General features: G+C 38.2%; 1 protein-coding gene across 1 annotated transcript in view; it reads right to left on the reverse strand.

Annotated features, from left to right (window-relative positions):
* ABCA12 (ATP binding cassette subfamily A member 12) overlaps positions 1 to 19,909 on the reverse strand; it is a 266,663-nt gene that overhangs the window by 224,011 nt on the left and 22,743 nt on the right. Inside the window, exons 2-3 of the mRNA XM_070732222.1 lie at positions 19,061 to 19,154; positions 2,441 to 2,585 (exon numbers count right to left, since the gene is read on the reverse strand). Coding sequence (XP_070588323.1) covers positions 2,441 to 2,585; positions 19,061 to 19,154 — 239 coding nt within the window. The remainder of the gene's footprint in view (positions 1 to 2,440; positions 2,586 to 19,060; positions 19,155 to 19,909) is intronic.

Below are 19,909 nucleotides of genomic sequence, written 5' to 3' on the forward strand. Positions count from 1 at the left end.
GGCAGAGAAGTCAAATAAATTAAATTAAATTAAATCGAGAATATTCATAATAAACTGAGTTTATGTCAGAAATGAATTTTTATTGAAATACAAACTATATTGATGAGATTAATGATAGTTAGTTAGTTAGTTAGTTAGATAGATAGATAGATAGATAGATAGATAGATTCATAGACATACATACAGACAATCAATGTGCCATAAAATTGATGTTGACTCCTAGTGACCTGATAGACATATATTTAGACTCTTTCCACTGTCTATAAGAATTATTTTAGTGATATTAATAGAATTAATTAATTAATAGAATTAATTAATTAATAGAATTAATAAATTGCAAATTTACATATTCTACAATACTTTCTAATATTTCATCTAATGATGAGCTTCAGGTAACATATATTTTAATCATAAATATGAAAAATTAGCATTCAGCATAGTATCGTGTTTCCCCCAAAATAAATCTGTGTCTTATTTTCTTTTGGCCCCCCAAATAAATACTAAGCCTTATTTTGGGTGTGTCTTGTTCCCCCCCCCCCATGTACTACTTCTGCTTGCTCACTGTGGGTCAGGAAGCCATGCAGCGCACCCGTGCCATTACCAGTGCCAGCACAGGGTGGAGCTGCTCCATGCATCACACATCAACTTACCTTAAAGCCCTGCAGCCAGGCCACCCATGACACCTGCCTCACCTTGCAGCAGCGGCTCTGGCAGCCCCACCCAGCAAGATCACGGGTGACCATCAGCCCACTTTTTCTACTTGCTTGCCGGTGCAGTGGAGCAGCAAGCCAAGTGATGTTCCAGTGCTATGGCCTCTAATTTTTGTTTGGTGTGTGTGGAAAAGTATAGTGTCTGAGCAGCACATTTTCATGCCTGAGCACCTGAATTATTTTCACAGATGTCACTTGAGACAACAACGAAATCAATGTTATTGATTTCGCAAAAAACTCCTTTGCAGAATGTGTTCAGCAGAACAGCTGTCTGGGATTTCAGTTTGGGATTGTTTTTATTTTGGTGTGCACTTCACTCATAAATAGATAGATAGATAGATAGATAGATAGATAGATAGATAGATAGATAGATAGATAGATGGATGGATGGATGGATGGATGGATGGATGGATGGATGGATGGATGGATGGATGGATGGATAAACAAACAAAATATTTTTGCTGATAATGAAAAAGAAGGGTCTATTTCAAGCTCTTTTGCTCACTGCAGCTAGCCATGCCCTTATCAGGATTTGAACCTGTGGGGTCTGCCTTGCAAGACAGCAGCTTTAACCTCTAGACCACAAGATCACATCCTTTCAGCTTGTTCCAGGGAAGAGTCATATGCTTTTTTCTGTTGAATCATCCTGGTGTACCCAAATATGGGAGGGAGCACATAGCTTCCTTTTTGCCTATCAGCCCCTCCAGAGGTCATTAAAAATGAAAAGTGTAAAGACATTTCCACTGTATTTTTTTCTTTCCTCAACCAGTATCCTTCTGGTATCCCAAATTAATATGAGAAAATATTTTCAATTTTTACAAACCCCTCCAATACGAATTGAGATGACACTGGAACTCTGTTGGTGATTAAGATGATTAGAGGGATGGAGGCTAAAACATATGAATGATTGTAAGAATTGGGTATGTCTAATCTGATAAAAGACAGATTTAGGAGTGACATGATAGCATTGTTCCAATATTTGAGGGACTGCCACAAAAACCTATTGTACATAGGTAAGACAAGAAACAAAAGAAACAACCTAGAACTAAGGAGAAATTTTCCAACAGTGGCATCAATTAATCAATGTAATGGCTTGCCTTCATCACTGAAGGCTTTTAAGAAGAGACTGGGCAGCCACTTGTCTGGAATTGTATAAGATACCCTGCTTGAGCAAGGGGTTGGACTAGAAGACCCCCCCCCCAACTCTAGTATTCTGTTATTCTGAATTTTCCAATATTCTATGTCAAGGAAATGACAGAATAAGCCCCTTTTGCATCAGAATGCACCCATACACACAACCATGTGCTCAGTCAGTATTGCCTTTTTATGCACATCTAACATTATTCCATATTTCACTACTTTGGAAGGATAGTTCATATTAACATATTTCAAATCTCAACAATGATTTAAAGGAATCAAATCCTTAGTGAGATTCCCTTCTGGATTCCCTTTTGCCTAGTTTCAAGCTGCTCTGTGTTTTCAAGAGAATATAGACTTCAAAAATCATGCTCCAGATTTCTTTTATAGAGGCCATTTCTGAAAGAGCTCATGTAACTGAATGCTCCTCCAGGAAGTGAATTTCTTTTCTTAGAAAAGTGCATGTGAATCTGAGGTTAAACGTCCAAGAGGTGATGGGAACTAGGCCAGCAGTCCCCATGCTTCATCATTTTAATTAGCATGATCATATATAATATAGCACACACATAGGAAGCCAAGCAACTTTTTTTTACCTGCTTTTGAGTGAAATATTCAATTTGGGCAAAAGATCTTCAGGAGTATATGGTGCACTTTTGCATGTGGAATCAGAACTGCAAAGCACAGTTTGTAGAAATGGCAAGAAACCTGTGCTGGGAAGATTCCGAGGGGCCAGGTAACCTGAAAAGAATGAAATAAAATTATACAAACATGGGAATTAGTGAAAAAAAAACATTTATCTGTGGTGTTTTGTTCAGACTTGTTCAGTGTAGAAATGAAATTTAGAGAAAAACTGATCTGCTGGTGCAAAGGTACTTTCACCTTGAATTCCTGCCACAAAAAATTCTAGTGCAAACATGGACTATTAGGTGCACATAAATAATCAATAATGCTATTAGTTTACATTGATTAAATAGATTAATTAATTAAATTAAAATTAATCCAACATCATTAAAATCCATAGGTTTCCTCCAGTATTTACAATGGATCCCCTGAAATACAGCGACCAGCAACTCAATTGTTAATAAAGTGGTTGCTGAGTGAAATTGCCGCTGTCTTTATTATCTTTCTTCAGTTTTCCTTTGTTTTATAGATCTGTAAAAGTCATAAATATTGTATGGATTGATTGTAAAGTTACTTTTTCTTCACTGTGAACAGTCAGTAAAGAAGGCAGTGGCTAAATGAGCAGTACCTGCAATTGTTTGCGCTAAACCAGATATGATTAACAGAAACCTTGTTTATTTCAGTGAATCTGCTCTAAACCCAGAATCCTTTTATCACTATTATTAGGTATTTATTGATCTTAAACATACATATGTCAAGATAATGTAATATCATTTAAATACAATAATGTGTTAGGGTTCCAGATAGTATCCAAAACTAAATCAGAGTCTGAGGCAAAGTATTCCTCAAAGTTCCAATTTATTAGCAGACATGGCTATGTTGGCACATCTGGGAGAAACCTGAATCTGAAGTACCCAGGGTTTCTCCACCCAGTTGAAAGTTCAAGCCATGTCTTCACACCCCCAAGTCCATCACGTTGATCAACCTTCAACTGCCAACTTGGCAGATCCACCCATCTCCTTCCCTGCAGGAGTGCGAAGACAAAGGATTATCTTGACTAGCTAGAAAGAATTTGTTATGGCTACATATAGACAGCCCTTATGTAATTCCCCCTCCTAGATTCCCATAGTAAAGAATGCACATTAAAAGACTATAAAGTGTGGCAGGCCCAACTAGAATGGCTTCAGTCTGACATAATGAGTATTGAAACAGATTTTGACTATTTATCCTGTACCCTTTTCTTCTGCCATCAATGTTTGTTTTCCATACCTGATTTAATAGAAAAAAAATAAGGAATGGATGAATTTACCACACTTACCTCAGTGATCATGCTGTTTAAAGATGAGTGAAATAGACTTACATTTTAAAAAGCCATATCAACAACTATTTTATTACTAAGTTTCAAATGCTTAAATACATTGCAGTTTTAATATTTTTCTTGGACATCGGTTTAAAACCATATGACATAGACTTTGCAACAGTAAGAATATGGAAAACAGCAGTTAATATAAAATACATAAAACAGTAAATGCAACTATGAAAAACATAACATTTAAAAGAACATTATATTCAATAGGCACAAGAGGTAGGGATAACTAGAGATGAACTGAAATAAAACAGGGGACTCAAGAAAAATAGAAAGTCCAACCCAACCAAAAACATGACCATAAAAGACAAATTACAAAGCAAGAAAATGGTAAGGGAAAACCTGTCTGCTCTAAATGAGTTCAAATCACCAGCACCTGGCAGATTACATCCCAGACTTCTAAAAGAGTTGGTAGACATAATCTTGGAACCATTGAACTCTGTCTTTCAAAGTTCCTGGAGCACCAAGGAACTATCAGAGAACTAGAAAAGAACTAATGTAGTTCCCATCTTCAAAATAAAAGTGTGTGTGTGGGAGGGGGCAGTCAGATCCAAGGAACTACTGTACAATCAACCTGATTTCTTTCCTGGGAAGGTCTTGAAACAGATAGTTAAGCAACAGATTTGCAAACCTAGGGCCCGTTGTTCAAGTCTGTCAGTCAGGGGTGAAGTGCTACCAGTTCGGCCCAGTGCGGGTGTATTGGTAGCAGCAGCCGCCCATGGTTTGGAGAACCAATAGCAGCGGCTGCACAAGGCTCCACTTACCCACACAGACATTGCCACTTTCTTTTTTTAATCTTCTGCACATACACAAAGCCTTCTTTGCATGCGCAAAGAGTGAAAATGTATGTGTGGTGGTGGCATGTGTAACGCACTTGCAAAACGCAAAATGCACCCTTCCAAATCGGTAGAGAAGGTAAGTAGATTTTACCACTGCTGTAAGGATTTTTTTGGATCCTGAGCTTGTCATCTGGGGTGTGGACTATTCCTGCCAGCTTAGCATCAACTGTAAATTTATGAGTTCCCCTCCTATTCCCTCATCTAATTCATTTGTGAATATACTGAAGGATACTGGGACTAAGACAGAATCTTGTTGCCGCCCACTGCTTACTTCCCTCCATGTGTATGTATTGACCTAAACTGACCTAAATAGGTAGGCCAAGAACTATAATCAGCTCCAACTCTGGCATTAAAATCACCAAAGATAAACAGTCATTCTTTATCAGGGACTTTCTTGATAGTTGTGACCAGACCATCACAAAATTTGTCTTTAGATTCTACAGAAGATGATAAAGTCAGTGTATGTGCACTTATAAGAGTGGCCGCTTGAGGCACAGCAGCTGCAGGAGGGGGATCTCTCCCCCCGGGGCTGCTTTTTTCCTTTGTTTTCCAAGATCCTTTGAGACAAAGTTCGTCTGGAGGATGACATGGGTGAAGAGGGGATATCCAGGCATCGGGGGGGGGGGGTTAAAGGCATTTGCCTCTTGATGTGAAGGGCACCCTCCCTATTGGGACTCAAAGGCATTCGTCCTTGCCATCCAGCATGGCGGGCCTGAAGCTTTGACAGCCACGAAAGGAGGAAGCAATGCAGATTGACAGATCAGCCCGTTTACTATAAGCTATTAGCTGAGTTCCTATTTCTGGGATCTTTACGAATATTAGTGATTTAAAATTGAAAAGAAAAGAACTGTACTGAAATATTAAAGACTATATTTGATTGAGAGCAATTGATAACAACAGACGGATTTTAAAAAAACGGACTAGGTGAATGACTGGAGAGACTAAATATAATTAAGGCGGCGATAGCGATAATGTGGAGATTTGCAAAGATCATATATTGGATTGTTTAAAGAAGACTTTAGTGGTAAACCTGGTCCGAAGATTTTGATGTTTGTGTTTGCAGAATCCAGAAACAAATTTATTGATTTATTATAATCACTGGACTGGATTGGTGAGAAGTGCTGAACTATTGGTGAACTAAGGTGCCGCTTTGGCGATTGGAGTGGCCCAAGTTGAACTGTTGGTTTGATGGTCTGTAAATTGTTTCTCCCTGACACCTATTAAATGAACTGGTAGCCGATTCTTACAAATGATCGGATTCCCCCTCCGGATTTTCTCCCTCAACATAGAAAACTGCTGACTGACCCTCCCCTCCCCCACCACCCTAGAATGTTGTCAGTGGTTGTTGTATCATCTGGATTACAGGGGCGCTGTGGGGAAGGAAAATAACCAGCCGTGGCGGTGAAGAACTGAAAGCGGAGAGCAGTGCATAAGAGATCCTGGAGTGAGATTGGAGCACAGTTGAAGGAGTCATAAACTCCCAGCTTCCTTTGACTTCCTGATTTGCCATTTTTAGTTCCCTTACTCAAGAGGAAACAGGAAGTGACTTCACTGGAGAATTGTGCTAAGGAACCATAAAGAAACCATAGAGTAACACAGAGCTTGTAGATTGTGAGAGAAAGACTCATTTAACGTTACACAAGCAAGCCTCTTCTGACCCTAGCCATTGCAACAGACGGTTAAAAGAACTCAATTGATTTAACTCTTAAAATAACTTTGGGAAGAATAAAAAACAACGAAATCTAACTTAACCTACATTGGGTATAAAACAAGATAACACTGTTATTTCTCTTACTCCTCCAAACTGTATTTTACTATTTTGTTGCTACTTTACAATTATACTTTGAATATAACTCTATTATAATTTTATCTTTTATCTTCTACACTTTCCTATTTTGGTTTCTATTTTCATCTATATTTCTATTTTAGAACATATAATATATAGTATTATATTATATTATAAATTCTGAAACCTAAGATATATACTTATATTTCTACTTTATTTTTACTCTTTATTCTACTCTTTTTACTCTTTTTACCTTACCTATCTTTATTCTTACTTCTATTTCTACTTCTGACTATATTATAATATTGTATATTATTGTATAGTATTTATAAAAAGTTAGATTTAAGTTAGATTTAATAGCTGGTATTTAAAAAAGCAGTATTTAGTATTTACTTTAAGTTAAACTTATTTAATATTTAATTTTACTGCATCTAGCAAAACGTATCTAGACATTATCTATAGTCTTTTACAGTTTTGATAACCAGTATTACAACAAATCAAATAGAGTTTGCTAAAGTATAACACAACAATATCATTATTGTCTTCCTTTTCTTTATTCTTTATTCTCCCTTTCCGCTCACCCTTCTCCTCATTTTCAACTGTAATATATTATATTTTGAACTATATTTGATATATATTACAAATTTATATTAACTTTATAAGCATAAGGGGAAAACTGTATATTTAGAAAGCATCTGAGACATTTAATTTATATGTATAATCATTGAAAGGTATTTAAGTTAATTATTAATTAATTGTAATTCAAAACTTTGGATATCAAAACCTATTGAAACTAGTTAATAGTCCATATCTTACTATTATTACATGGTCATTTGGAATAGAATTTTTAATATTCTTGAAAGACAAAACCAGATTATAAAGGAGATGGCCAACTATCAGCCAAAAAGTACTAAAAGGCAAGTGAATGCAACTTCAACAAGTACTTCCTCTCCAGTGACACAATGACAAATTGACGAGATGCTAGTGGCTGATAAAGAAAAGAGTGATATGAAAACATGAATAAAACCTTGACTCTAATGCAGGAGATGATGGTCAAACTACAGGACTCAATTACCAATAACCACACTGAACTGAAAGCAGACATTGCTAGGGTTGAAAATAGACTAGAAATGATGCAGATGGCCACACACAAAAATGAGGAACAGATCATAAAAGTAGAAAAATGGACTGAGCAGAATGAGGAAAAAATAGATCATGTGGAACAAAAACTTACCAATGCTAATAAAAACCTCGAAGATTCTTTAATCCATCTTGAAATGGAGAGGTCTGCCTACTTTTTGAGATGCCAAAATATAGTGGAATCAGAAGGGGAAAATATAGGTGAAATCATGCTGACAATTGTTGCAGGAATTTTGCAAAAAAACTGTGAAGAGGTGGCCAACGAAATAGACAAAGTATTTAGAATACAAACTAATTATGCCAGAAGATACCATCTCCCCAGAGAAGTTCATTTAAGATTTATAAGGAAAAATATAAGGACAAAGTATATGTAGCCTCCAGGGAAGGCAAACTTGCATGTAAGGGCACAGAATTTAACATCTTGAAACAAATCCCTAGGAGAGTCTGGGAAAGACAAATAGAGCACAAACCTCTGGCAAAACTGCTAAATAAAAAAGGAATAAATTTCAGATGGAATATACCTGACGGTATGACAAGGGGATTTCAATGGAACTGAAGAATTAGTAGGGGATTTCAATGGAATAATTAATCAAAAAATGGACCATGAAATAGCGGGAAAACAAAAAAAGAAAAGACCAACCCTCCCTGAAACCTTTAACAAGGGAGCCTTCTTTTAAAGTTTAACCTTAACCAGTTTTGATGTTAAAAAATATATGTGTTTATTTGTTTGTGCAAGTTACAGTATATCTGACCTTGCAGATCTATATTAGTTCATACTTTCTGGCATCTATATTTTACAGCTTTTGATAACTGACAGGTCTTTCAAGGCCAGTTTTAACATTTAAATCATTTTCTGGAATTTTGCTGCCCACTGCCCACTTCCTTCACCTTGGAAGGAAGAAGAATTAAAGTTGAGAACACAGAACAAGCTCAAGAAGTGCTTGACCAAGTTGCAAGATTAGAACAAGAATCAGAAAGCGGAGACAGGATAGAATCAAGTAAAGGTGAAAATTATGATTCAAGACAAATAAACGAGAAGAGGGAGAGCAGAGAGTCAGAAGAGGAATTAAATAAGGGAAAGGAAGAGGGAGCAAGAACCAGATCTCAGACAGCGGCAGCAGCAAAAGAAACAATAACAAATTGTTAACTTTTCACAACAGAAATGCAACATGAAATAAAGTTATTTTCAATAAATATCAATGGATTAAATAGTCCCTACAAAAGAAAGATTTTTTTTTCAAAATTATTATCTCAAAAGGCTAACATAGTCTGTATCCAAGAGACACATAAAACAAACCCACAGAAAAATGTTAGAATATGACAAGCTAGGTGAACTATATACATCACTAGACGGGGGGGGGGGTGGAGAGGGTAGCCACATATGTTAAAAAAGAACTTAAACCTAAGGAAGTACTCAAAGATACAAAAAAAGATATATAATTGAAAAAATTAAATTTATGGGAGAGAAAATGACAATAGCTAATATGTATGCCCCGAACCAAAAGCAAAAAAAATTCAAACTTACATGAGAAATTAGCAAACATAGACCAGAAGAATATTTGCTTAGTAGGGGATTTCAATGGAATAATTAATCAAAAAATGAACCATGAAATAGCAGGAAAACAAAAAAAGAAAAGACCAACCCTCCCTGAAACCTTTAACAATTTAACAGACAAACTAGACCTACTAGACATATGGAAAATGCAGACCCCCAAAAAACAAAACAATTTACATTTGACTCAATCCCACATAACTCATTTTCAAGGATTGATATAGCATGGATTGACAAAGGATTAAGCCATGAAATAAAAACTGTACTTCAAAAGAAAAGGATTTAGGGGTAGTGATTTCTGACAGTCTCAAAATGGGTGAACAGTGCAGTCAGGCGGTAGGGAAAGCAAGTAGGATGCTTGGCTGCATAGCTAGAGGTATAACAAGCAGGAAGAGGGAGATTATGATCCCACTATATAGAATGCTGGTGAGACCACATTTGGAATACTGTGTTCAGTTCTGGAGACTTCACCTACAAAAAGATATTGACAAAATTGAACGGGTCCAAAGACGGGCTACAAGAATGGTGGAAGGTCTTAAGCATAAAACGTATCAGGAAAGACTTAATGAACTCAATCTGTATAGTCTGGAGGACAGAAGGAAAAGGGGGGACATGATCGAAACATTTAAATATATTAAAGGGTTAAATAAGGTCCAGGAGGGAAGTGTTTTTAATAGGAAAGTGAACACAAGAACAAGGGGACACAATCTGAAGTTAGTTGGGGGAAAGATCAAAAGCAACATGAGAAAATATTATTTTACTGAAAGAGTAGTAGATCCTTGGAACAAACTTCCAGCAGATGTGGTAGATAAATCCACAGTAACTGAATTTAAACATGCCTGGGATAAACATATATCCATCCTAAGATAAAATACAGAAAATAGTATAAGGGCAGACTAGATGGACCATGAGGTCTTTTTCTGCCGTCAGACTTCTATGTTTCTATGTTTCTATGAAATTGAGCAAAATCATTGGGCAGACCATAATCCACTCCACATAATCTTCCTTGGAGAAAAGAAAAGTTTCAGAAGATGGACTTTTAACACAAAATTACTCACAGATGAAAATTATATTGATCTGATTAAAAAAGAGACAATTATTTCTAACAGAAACGGGAACAATGGGAACCCCAAAATAAAAAATATATATATACTCCCTGATGGATGCTAGACATAAAATTAACTTGATCCACCAACAGGAACATGTCAGAAAGATAAAACAAGCTAGACAAACCTATTTTGAATCAGCTCATAAGCCAAGCAGATGGCTAGCCCAAAAAATAAAAAAGTAGATACACAAAAGGCCTTTAATAACGTTAATTGGCAATATCTCAGAATTAATCCAAAAACTAGACTTCGTGAACTATTTTATAAAGATTATGCAAAACATATATTCACAACAAACCGCCAGAGTGATGATAAACAATGACCTTACAGACAAATTCCATATAAACAAAGGGGTCCACCAAGGATGCCTATTATCACCCCTACTTTTTATAACAGCACAAGAAATTGTTAAACAGGATTAGAGGTAACAAGGAGATACAGGGTATTAGAATTAAAGACCAGGGGTATAAAGTTCAGGCATATGATGACGATATATTTTTTTTGAAGACCCATCAGAATCCGGATTGAAATTATTTAGGGAAATAGAAAATTTTGGGGAGTTTTTGGAGTTAAAAATCAACAAACCACCAACTAGGTGGTTCTGCGCCAGACGCCTGATGGACCCAGAGGGCTTTCAGAGGGCCTTGGGGTTATTCCAGATGCACACGTCCACAGTTTGGTGGAGTCTCTTGCTGAGGCCTGGAACAAGGCTGCAGTGGAGGCTCTTGACCGGATTGCGCCATTGCGACCTCTCCACGGCACTAGACCCCATAGAGCTCCATGGTTCAACGAGGAGCTCCAGGAGTTGAAATGCCAGAAGAGACATCTACAGAAGCGATGGAGGAAGAGTAAGTCCAAATCCAATCAAACACTTGTAAGAGCTCATATTAAGACTTACAAAGTGGCGCTCAAGGCGGAAAGATATGCGTAGCATGCCGCCTTGATTGCATCAGCGGAAACCCACACGGCCGCTCTGTTTAGGGTGACCCGCTCCCTTCTTAACCAGGGGGGAGTTAGGGAGCCCTTACAGAGTAGTGCCGAGGATTTTAACATGTTTTTCTTGATAAAATCGCTTGGATCCGGGCGGACCTCGACTCCAATTGGATAACAGAGTCGATTGACAACGAGTCAATCGAGGTGACTGGGGCCCATACTTGTCCACCTGTCTGGGAAGAGTTTGATCTGGTGACACCTGATGAAATGGACAAGGCCATTGGAGCTGTGAGTTCCGCCACCTGCTTACTGAATCTGTGTCTCTCCTGGCTGGTCTCGGCCAGCAGGGAGGTGACACGGAGCTGGTTCCAGGAGATTGTCAATGCTTCTTTGGGGAGGGGGTCCTTTCCGGATCCCTACAAGGAGGCACGTGTGGGCCCCCTCCTCAAGAAGCCTTCCCTGGACCCAACCATTCTTAACAACTATCGGCCAGTCTCCAACCTTCCCTTTATGGGGAAGGTTGTTGAGAAGGTGGTGGCGCTCCAGCTCCAGCGGTCCTTGGAAGAAGCCAATTATCTAGGCCCTCAGCAGTCAGGATTCAGGCCCAGCTACAGCATGGAAACTGCTTTGGTCGTGTTGATGGATGATCTCTGGCGGGCCTGGAACAGGGGTTTATCCTCTGTCCTGGTGCTTCTTGACCTCTCAGCAGCTTTCGATACCATCAATCATGGTATCCTTCTGCGTCGGCTGGAGAGGTTGGGAGTGGGAGGCACTGTCCTTCAGTGGTTCTCCTCCTACCTCTCCGGTCAGTCGCAGTCGGTGTTAGTGGGGGGTCAGAGGTCAACTTCTAGGTTACTCCCTTGTGGGGTGCCTATATCTACATGAAACTGCTGGGTGAGATCATACAGGGACATGGGGTGAGGTATGATCAGTACGCTGATGATACTCAGCTGTACATCTCTACCCCATGTCCAGTCAACGAAGCAGTGGAAGTGATGTGCCGGTGCCTGGAGGCTGTTAGGGTCTGGATGGGTGTCAACAGACTCAATCTCAACCCTGATAAGATGGAGTGGCTATGGGTTTGCCTCCCACAATTCCATCTGTCCGTCCATAACCCTGGGGGGGAATTATTGACCCCCTCAGAGAGGGTCCGCAACTTGGGCATCCTCCTCGATCCACAGATCACATTAGAGAATCATCTTTCAGCTGTGGCGCGGGGGGCGTTTGTCCAGGTTCGCCAGGTGCACCAGTTGCGGCCCTATCTGCAGCGGGACTCACTGCTCACAGTCTCTCATGCCCTCATCACCTCGAGGTTCAACTACTGTAATGCTCTCTACATCTGAAGAATGTTCAGAAACTTCAGATCGTGCAGAAAGCAGCTGCGAGAGCAATCATGGGCTTCCCTAGGTATGCCCATGTTACACCAACACTCCGCAGTCTGCATTGGTTGCCGATCAGTTTACGGTCACAATTCAAAGTGTTGGTTATGACCTATAAAGTACTTCATGGCATCGGACCAGAATATCTCCGGGACCGCCTTCTGCCACACGAATCCCAGTGACCGGTTAGGTCCCACAGAGTTGGCCTTCTCCGGGTCCTGTCGACTAAACAATGCTGTTTGGTGGGATTTAGGGGAAGAGCCTTCTCTATGGCGGCCCCGACCCTCTGGAACCAGCTCCCCCCCCCCCCGGAGATTAGAACTGCTCCCACCCTCCTTGCCTTTTGTAAACTCCTTAAAACCTACCTCTGCTGTCAGGCATGGGGGAATTGAGACATCTCCCCAGGGCCTATACAGTTTATGCATGCTATGTTTGTGTGTATGTTTGCTTTTTAATAAGGGGTTTTTAGTGATTTTTAAATTATTAGATTTGTTGTACATTGTTTTATTGTTGTTATGAGCCGCCCCAAGTTTGCGGAAAGGGGCGGCATACAAATCTAATAAATAATAATAATAATAATAATAATAATAATAATAATAATAATAAAACAAAAAACTAAAATTATGATTAAAAACATGTCCCCAAAAATTAATACAGAATTGGAGAAAATTTTAAATTTGCAAGTAACAAAAAGTATTAAATATTTGGGCTTAAATCTAACAAATAAAGTGTCATCAATTAAAAAAGATAATTATGACAAACTAACCCTAGAGACAAAGAAAAATTTAGAAAAATGGGGAAATCTTCAATTATCTTTCCTAGGAAGAATCACAGCAATCAAAATGCTCCCATTTACTTAGACACAATTTTTTTTAGAGAACTTAACAAAATTATTTCAAAATTTATATGGCAAAAAACTAAACTCAGAATCAGGTTAAAATATATTCAAGAAAATAAAAGAAGAGGTGGATTAGGACTCCCAGACTTTAAACATTATTATGTAACAGCTTCTATAATTTGGATAAAAGATTGAATTCAACTAGCAAATGAAAGAACACTAACACTAGAAGTCCATGATCTGCAAATAGGGTGGCATGCCCATTTGTGGAAGGATGATAACAAAATATCAAGCACCTTTGATAAACACTTAATAAGAAAATCCCTATTAAGATCATGGCACGAAATTAAAAGGAAGTATTATACAAAAATCCCCCTTTGGCTTTTAACAATGGAGGCCATTATATACCACAATTTCATCGACCTGACAAAATCCTTAACCTACAAGGATATATTACACCCGGATGGACGAATAAAATCCAGAGAAGAATTGGAAATTCAAAATATTAAAATGGACTGGTGGACCTACACCCAAATCAGATCTAGATACACTGAAGATATAAATGGAGTAGGTATAGAAAAATCCTTTAACACATTCAACAAAATTCTCTTGGGTTCAGAGAAAAAAAATATAACAAAAATATATAATTACTTTTTGGAAAATGATAATCCGGAAGAAATAGTAAAAGAGCCAAGGTTAGCATGGGCCAAAAACATAGGCCGAAACATCCACTTAGCAAAATGGGAGAAAACTTGGAACATTACCAGTAAAATAATCCTATTGGTGGCTTATAAGGAGAACTTCTACAAAATATTCTATAGATGGCACCTCCCTCCCTCAAGAATTGCCAAAATGTTTCCAACATGTTGGAAATGCAGTAAAGTAACAGGTTCCTTTTACCACATGTGGTGGACGTGCCCCAAAGTACAATGGATGTGGAAGACTATACATAACTGGCTAATTGAAATTACTGAAATTGAAATAGAACTTACCCCAGAGGGGTTCTTACTTGGCATCTGGAAAAAAAAATATCCTAGACATGTATTATATCTAATTACGCACATAATTACTTCCACTAGAATAGCCTATGCCCAGATTTGAAAAAGCAAAAATTTACCCTCTGAGGCCCAAATTACAGAAAAAATATATAGATGTGTGGAACTAGATGAGATGACTAGAGATATTAAGGGAACAAAGGAAAATCAACTAAAATATGGGAGAATTGGCATAAATGGATCCAAAAAAGATATATGACAGAAGAACTGTAAGCCTCAGATCACATTTGTATCGAATTAATTGAGTATCTCACCATATGGTTAATTATGCATAATTATGGTTAATTTCTTTTTATCACTAACAAATATTAACTGAGATCGATGTAAGCTCCCTCTTTTCTCATTATTTGTTGCTACCTATGTGCTACAAAACTAAAAATTATTAAGAATGTATACCAAAAATGGGCAATGATCTGTAAATAGATGTATTTCTATATGTGATAAAAACAAAAATAAAACATTTTTAAAAAGTGACTGGCCCTGCTAGCGAATGGAACTGTAAGGACAAAATCCTCTCGCTCCCTACAGCAGGTGGAGTGATGAATCTTAGTAGGGTGTTTTTGACCTCAAAGCCCGCCCTGTATTCCCTAGTCTCATTTGATGGTTTTCCCTGCCAGAACAATGAGAAGTTTCTCTCCTTAACAGATCCCAAGTCTGACAGCATTGTCTTTTGAAGGGCAATGATGTCCATTTGCAGGCTGCTCATCTATCCATATAGATACTAACGGTCTTGCGTACATCATCTATTTCTTGCAAATCATCAGAAAAATCAGGAATCATTGTCTGAACATTCCAAGGGCCCAACTTTAGGACTAAAGTATTCTTATGGAGGGAGAGTGCATGGCCATATGCCACAGCATCATGGAGCTCCTTGAACTTTGCAGGGAACCCTGATATCCATGTCACCTGGGAGGTGTAATTCCATCGGAACCAGACCAGAACCATTCTGGAGGAACATGGTCAGTGACTTGGGCAAACCCCCAGGAAGCTAGCATACAGCCCTCGACCGGTGGCACTGGAATCGGAGGAAGTCATCTGGGAATGAAAATATAAGTGCATGCTGGAGAGTGAGAAGAAGGTAGTAAACAGAAGCTGGTGAGGGGTTTTTTTGCCAATAGAAACCTAAATGGATTGTTTAAAAATAATTTAAAGGGGAACAAAAGAACAGGAAAATTTAAAAAGTGACTATCTAGCCTACAGAGGATCATAGAGAAGTCGGGGGGGGGGGGGGAGAGGTGAAATTGAACTGATGCCTAAACTCTGAGGATTTGGAACTTCGTTGAAATTGAAATGGTCATTTAATAGTTTGGCAAAGAAGGTTTGTTTTCTTTTCAACAAAAATACTTTTGTTGATAGAACTGAGTTAAAATACATATCAATATTACCATGAGGGTGCCATCTACATATTGGAGGAATAATTGCAATGGTGGTAAACCTTGATGGATGTTTTCACAGCTGTTGACCTTCAACAGAGAAATATTTTTGGTGTCAGAAGTACTGTGCAAAGAGTAATTTGTTATTCTACTGAAAGACAACTTGAATCTATTTGAATTAGACTGAAATTTTAAGACACTTCAAGGTTGAAAAGAATAAGAGTGTGGAACCATAAAGGTACAAACTGAGATACCAAAAAGGCTGTGGAAGCAGACATCTGTTAACAGCCAGATTTTGTAATACTAATGAATTCTTGATATTGATGACATAGAGATAAGTAATTATCAAGAATTGGTGGTATTTTTAAAAGACCTTCATGAGGAAATAAAAGACATAAAAATGCGTTAAAGAGATTTTTTTGGACTGAGAATTGGAAAGGAAAAAGAGCCAAGGGACAACAATGACTTTAAGGACAAACCAGAGCTTAATATCATTTGTAATGATGAAAATAAAGAAAAAGAAGATAAGGAAGAAAAGATGAACTTAGAAAGGATGAATGCTTTAATGACAAAAAGAATGACAAAAAGAAAAAGGACATATGAATGAACAAATTGATGACTATATTACTATCCGTACCGGGTTTTACAGTAAGGAGAAAATATTGGCATCAAATAAAACAATTTCTTATGGTTATTGCACAGTGCAAAGTTATCGATCTGCTTGACACTATGCCAATGAGGCATAATGACCTCTTCCACCATCAAAAGCGGCCCTGCTGTCACTCTCTACATCAATCAAGCAAAGATTTAAAACCCATAACTGGCGCTTTCTGTGTTATTTCAGTGTTGGAGGCAAAGCTGGAGTGTCCTCTCCAGAGCATGAGACCTGGGTAGGTGAGTATAGAGGACAGACTGCTACCCAAGCAGCAGATCCTCTCTCTCCATGTCACTGAAATAATCCAATAGAATGACAAAATCGATACAATTGGTTCCAGCTGTGTCACAAAAATTATCAGAACATGATTTTATGTATCATGAACTGCTTCCGGGACTCCAGCTCCAGATTTTGCCTCTTATGCATTTTCCAATTATGGATATAGCCACAAGGGAGTGGAAGTTTCAAGTCAGAGTTTCAATTCTCCTAGAAAATGGTTTTGCCACTTTATCTGCCATTGGGGTGTCTTTTCCGGTAACCCTGGAAAGGGGCCATTATGAGCTGATACCAGCTGGACCAAAGTTTTTTAGTGAGGTGTTACTCCTCCAACACAGCGGTGTAACGGACGATGGTCTTTCAAGCATCCATGTGGATTTGGACAACTTCTCCTTCCACAATAGTTCTCCTACTGTAGTGCTACATGTGGTAATTCTTCAATACTGGGACACCTATCTCCTATGGGCTTTCCTCAAAACATAAACTATATCATAACTATAACAAAACCATAATAAACATAACCACAGCAAAATAAAATAAATCGCACCAAGCAAATTGCAACAAACCAATCAACAACTAATAAACCAGGCCACAACAGGTAAGCCACAATAACTGAGATCACAACAAACCTAGCCAGAACAAATAAAGCCAGGCTACAGCAACAATTAAAATCAAGCCATGATAAACCAAGCCATTACAAAACCACAATAACTATCTAAGATAGAAACTTAGTGACTTCCACTAATAATAATAATAGATAATAAAACTGCTAAGAATCCTTAATAAAACAATAAACAGGGTCCCAGCAAACCAAACAAACCAAACCAGTAAATCCACAGTTAACAAAACAAACCAAGCCACAACAAATAGAGCCACTAACTTACCTCTGTCCCTAAACACTACACCTATTGCACATAAAAAACCAGAAGAGCTCTGATCAATTATCATAACCACCATTTTGACAATTTTGCTGTACTGTTGTCCGTGGATGCCCTACTAAATGCAAGCATGGGATAAACTTCCATAATGGGATTTCATATTATAACTCGGGTATAATGGGGTGAGTTTTCATCAGTACACTGATGATACTCAGCTGTACCTCTCCACCCTGTGTCAGTTCAGTGAAGCAGTGGAGGTGATTTGCCAGTGCTTAGGCTGAGATTCAAGCTTAATCCTGACAAGAGGAATGGTTGTAAGTTTTGCCTCCCAAGGACAACACCATCTGTCCTTCCATCACCCTGGGGGGGGGACTTTAGACTCCCTCAGAGAGGGTCCGCAACTTGAGTGTCCTCTTTGATAAATAACTGAGGTTAGAGCAACATCTCTCAGCTGTGGCAAAGGGGATGTTTGCACAGGTCCACCTGGTGCATCAGTTGCGGCCCTGTTTTGATAGGGAGTCTCTTCTCACAGCCACTCATGCCCTCTTCACCTCTAGGCTCGATTACTGCAATGTGCTTTACATAGGGCTACCTTTAAAGAATGTTCGGAGATTGCAGCTGGTCCAAAACGCAGTCGCACGAGCCACCATGGGTTTACTGAGGTATACCCCTGTATCACCATCACTCCATGAACTGCATTGGCTACTGATGGGTCTCTGGATGCAATTTAAAGTGTTGGTTATTACCTATAAAGCCCTATATGGCTTAGAACCAGATTACCTATGGGACCATCTCTTGCCTCACATATTCCAGCGGCTGATCAGATCCTACAGAGTCAGCCTTCTTCAGGTCCCATCAGCCAAGCAATGTCATCTGCTGGGGCTTAGGAGAAGGGTTTTTTCTATGGCTCCACTCCTTTGGAACCAACTCCACCTGGAGATTTGCACTGCCCCCACTACCCTGGCTTTCGAAAGGTTTTGAAAATGCACCTTTGCTGGCAGACCTGGGGCCATTGAACATTGATACTTTGCTCCGACTGATGACATGATTGTTTTTGGAATGAGTCAGATTGAATGTTTTTTAAATTGTTCAGGTTTTAGTCTTGGTTTATACTTGGGTTTTTTAAAAATTGTACTTTGTATTGATTTTACTATGTAAGCTACACTGAATTACTTTGGGGAAGGGTGACCTAGAAATCCAATTAAATAAATAAATAAATAAACTCATGTCATGTCATGTCATCATTACTCTGAAAATTTAAAAATGAATAATGATTAAGAAAAATGTGCCTCATCTGAGGACTCCCTTTCCATGGGCTCATACTTTGGCATTTACAAAACTAGAACAAATATTTGTAAAACATGTAAGGAATAAAGAAGAGATTCATCATTATAATTCCTATCAACAATTACTTACAGTTTGATTGGGCTTCTGGAGGAAATTGGATTCGAATGACAGCCATAAGAATGAACGAAAATACAGGCAAAGAAATTAATGTGAAAGACCAAAGCTGTGTAAAAAGAACAAATTATATTCAAATTTGGTATATTTGGAAAATTTTAACAATAATAATCATACAAAAAGAACATTTACTTAACAAGAAGTATAAAGTAATAAAGGTAGAAAAAATTAACAAATAAATAAAGCCACTTTTCATTTTAGCATAAAGAACAAACTTTGCTATAGAAGGTCCCAACTTTTGCTAATTAGGAAAAATTTGTATTGAAAACTCTGCCAGAGAAGACAGACTCAATCCCATAAATTATTATGGGGCAATGATCTTACAACATGGTTAGAGAAGCAAGAATAGACAGTTGCTTCCTTGTTTGCTTCCTTGGGAAATGTTTCTTTTTACGGCTTATACATGCTTTAAGAACTTTGGAGGCTTTTGTTTTATTTGACAATTAAAATTATCAGAAATCAGAGATATTTGATTGGTGATTTGTTGTAGGATTTCAAGGCTATGGCCTTAGGTAGCTCTTTAGCGCTAAAAGCCTACGTGAAGAGTCATTAAAAATGTTTTTTAATATAAATACTCTGTAGTCTTGCTAAACAACATGGATATGTTTTAGTTTAATTTACTGTATATCTGCATTACTATTCTCCAACTAGTGCTAACATTTGATTATTTGAGTATCCTGCTTCCTACCCATAAAAGGTGGTAATAATATAATGTTTATATATTTTTTTGTTTAAAGCCCCATGTTAAAGGACTTTTGCATGCATTGAGCCAGTTGCCTTTTAGATTGGTCCAGGTGAGATGTG

The sequence above is a fragment of the Erythrolamprus reginae genome, chromosome 1 (genome assembly GCF_031021105.1).
Source record: "Erythrolamprus reginae isolate rEryReg1 chromosome 1, rEryReg1.hap1, whole genome shotgun sequence".
Taxonomy (NCBI): domain Eukaryota; kingdom Metazoa; phylum Chordata; class Lepidosauria; order Squamata; family Dipsadidae; genus Erythrolamprus; species Erythrolamprus reginae.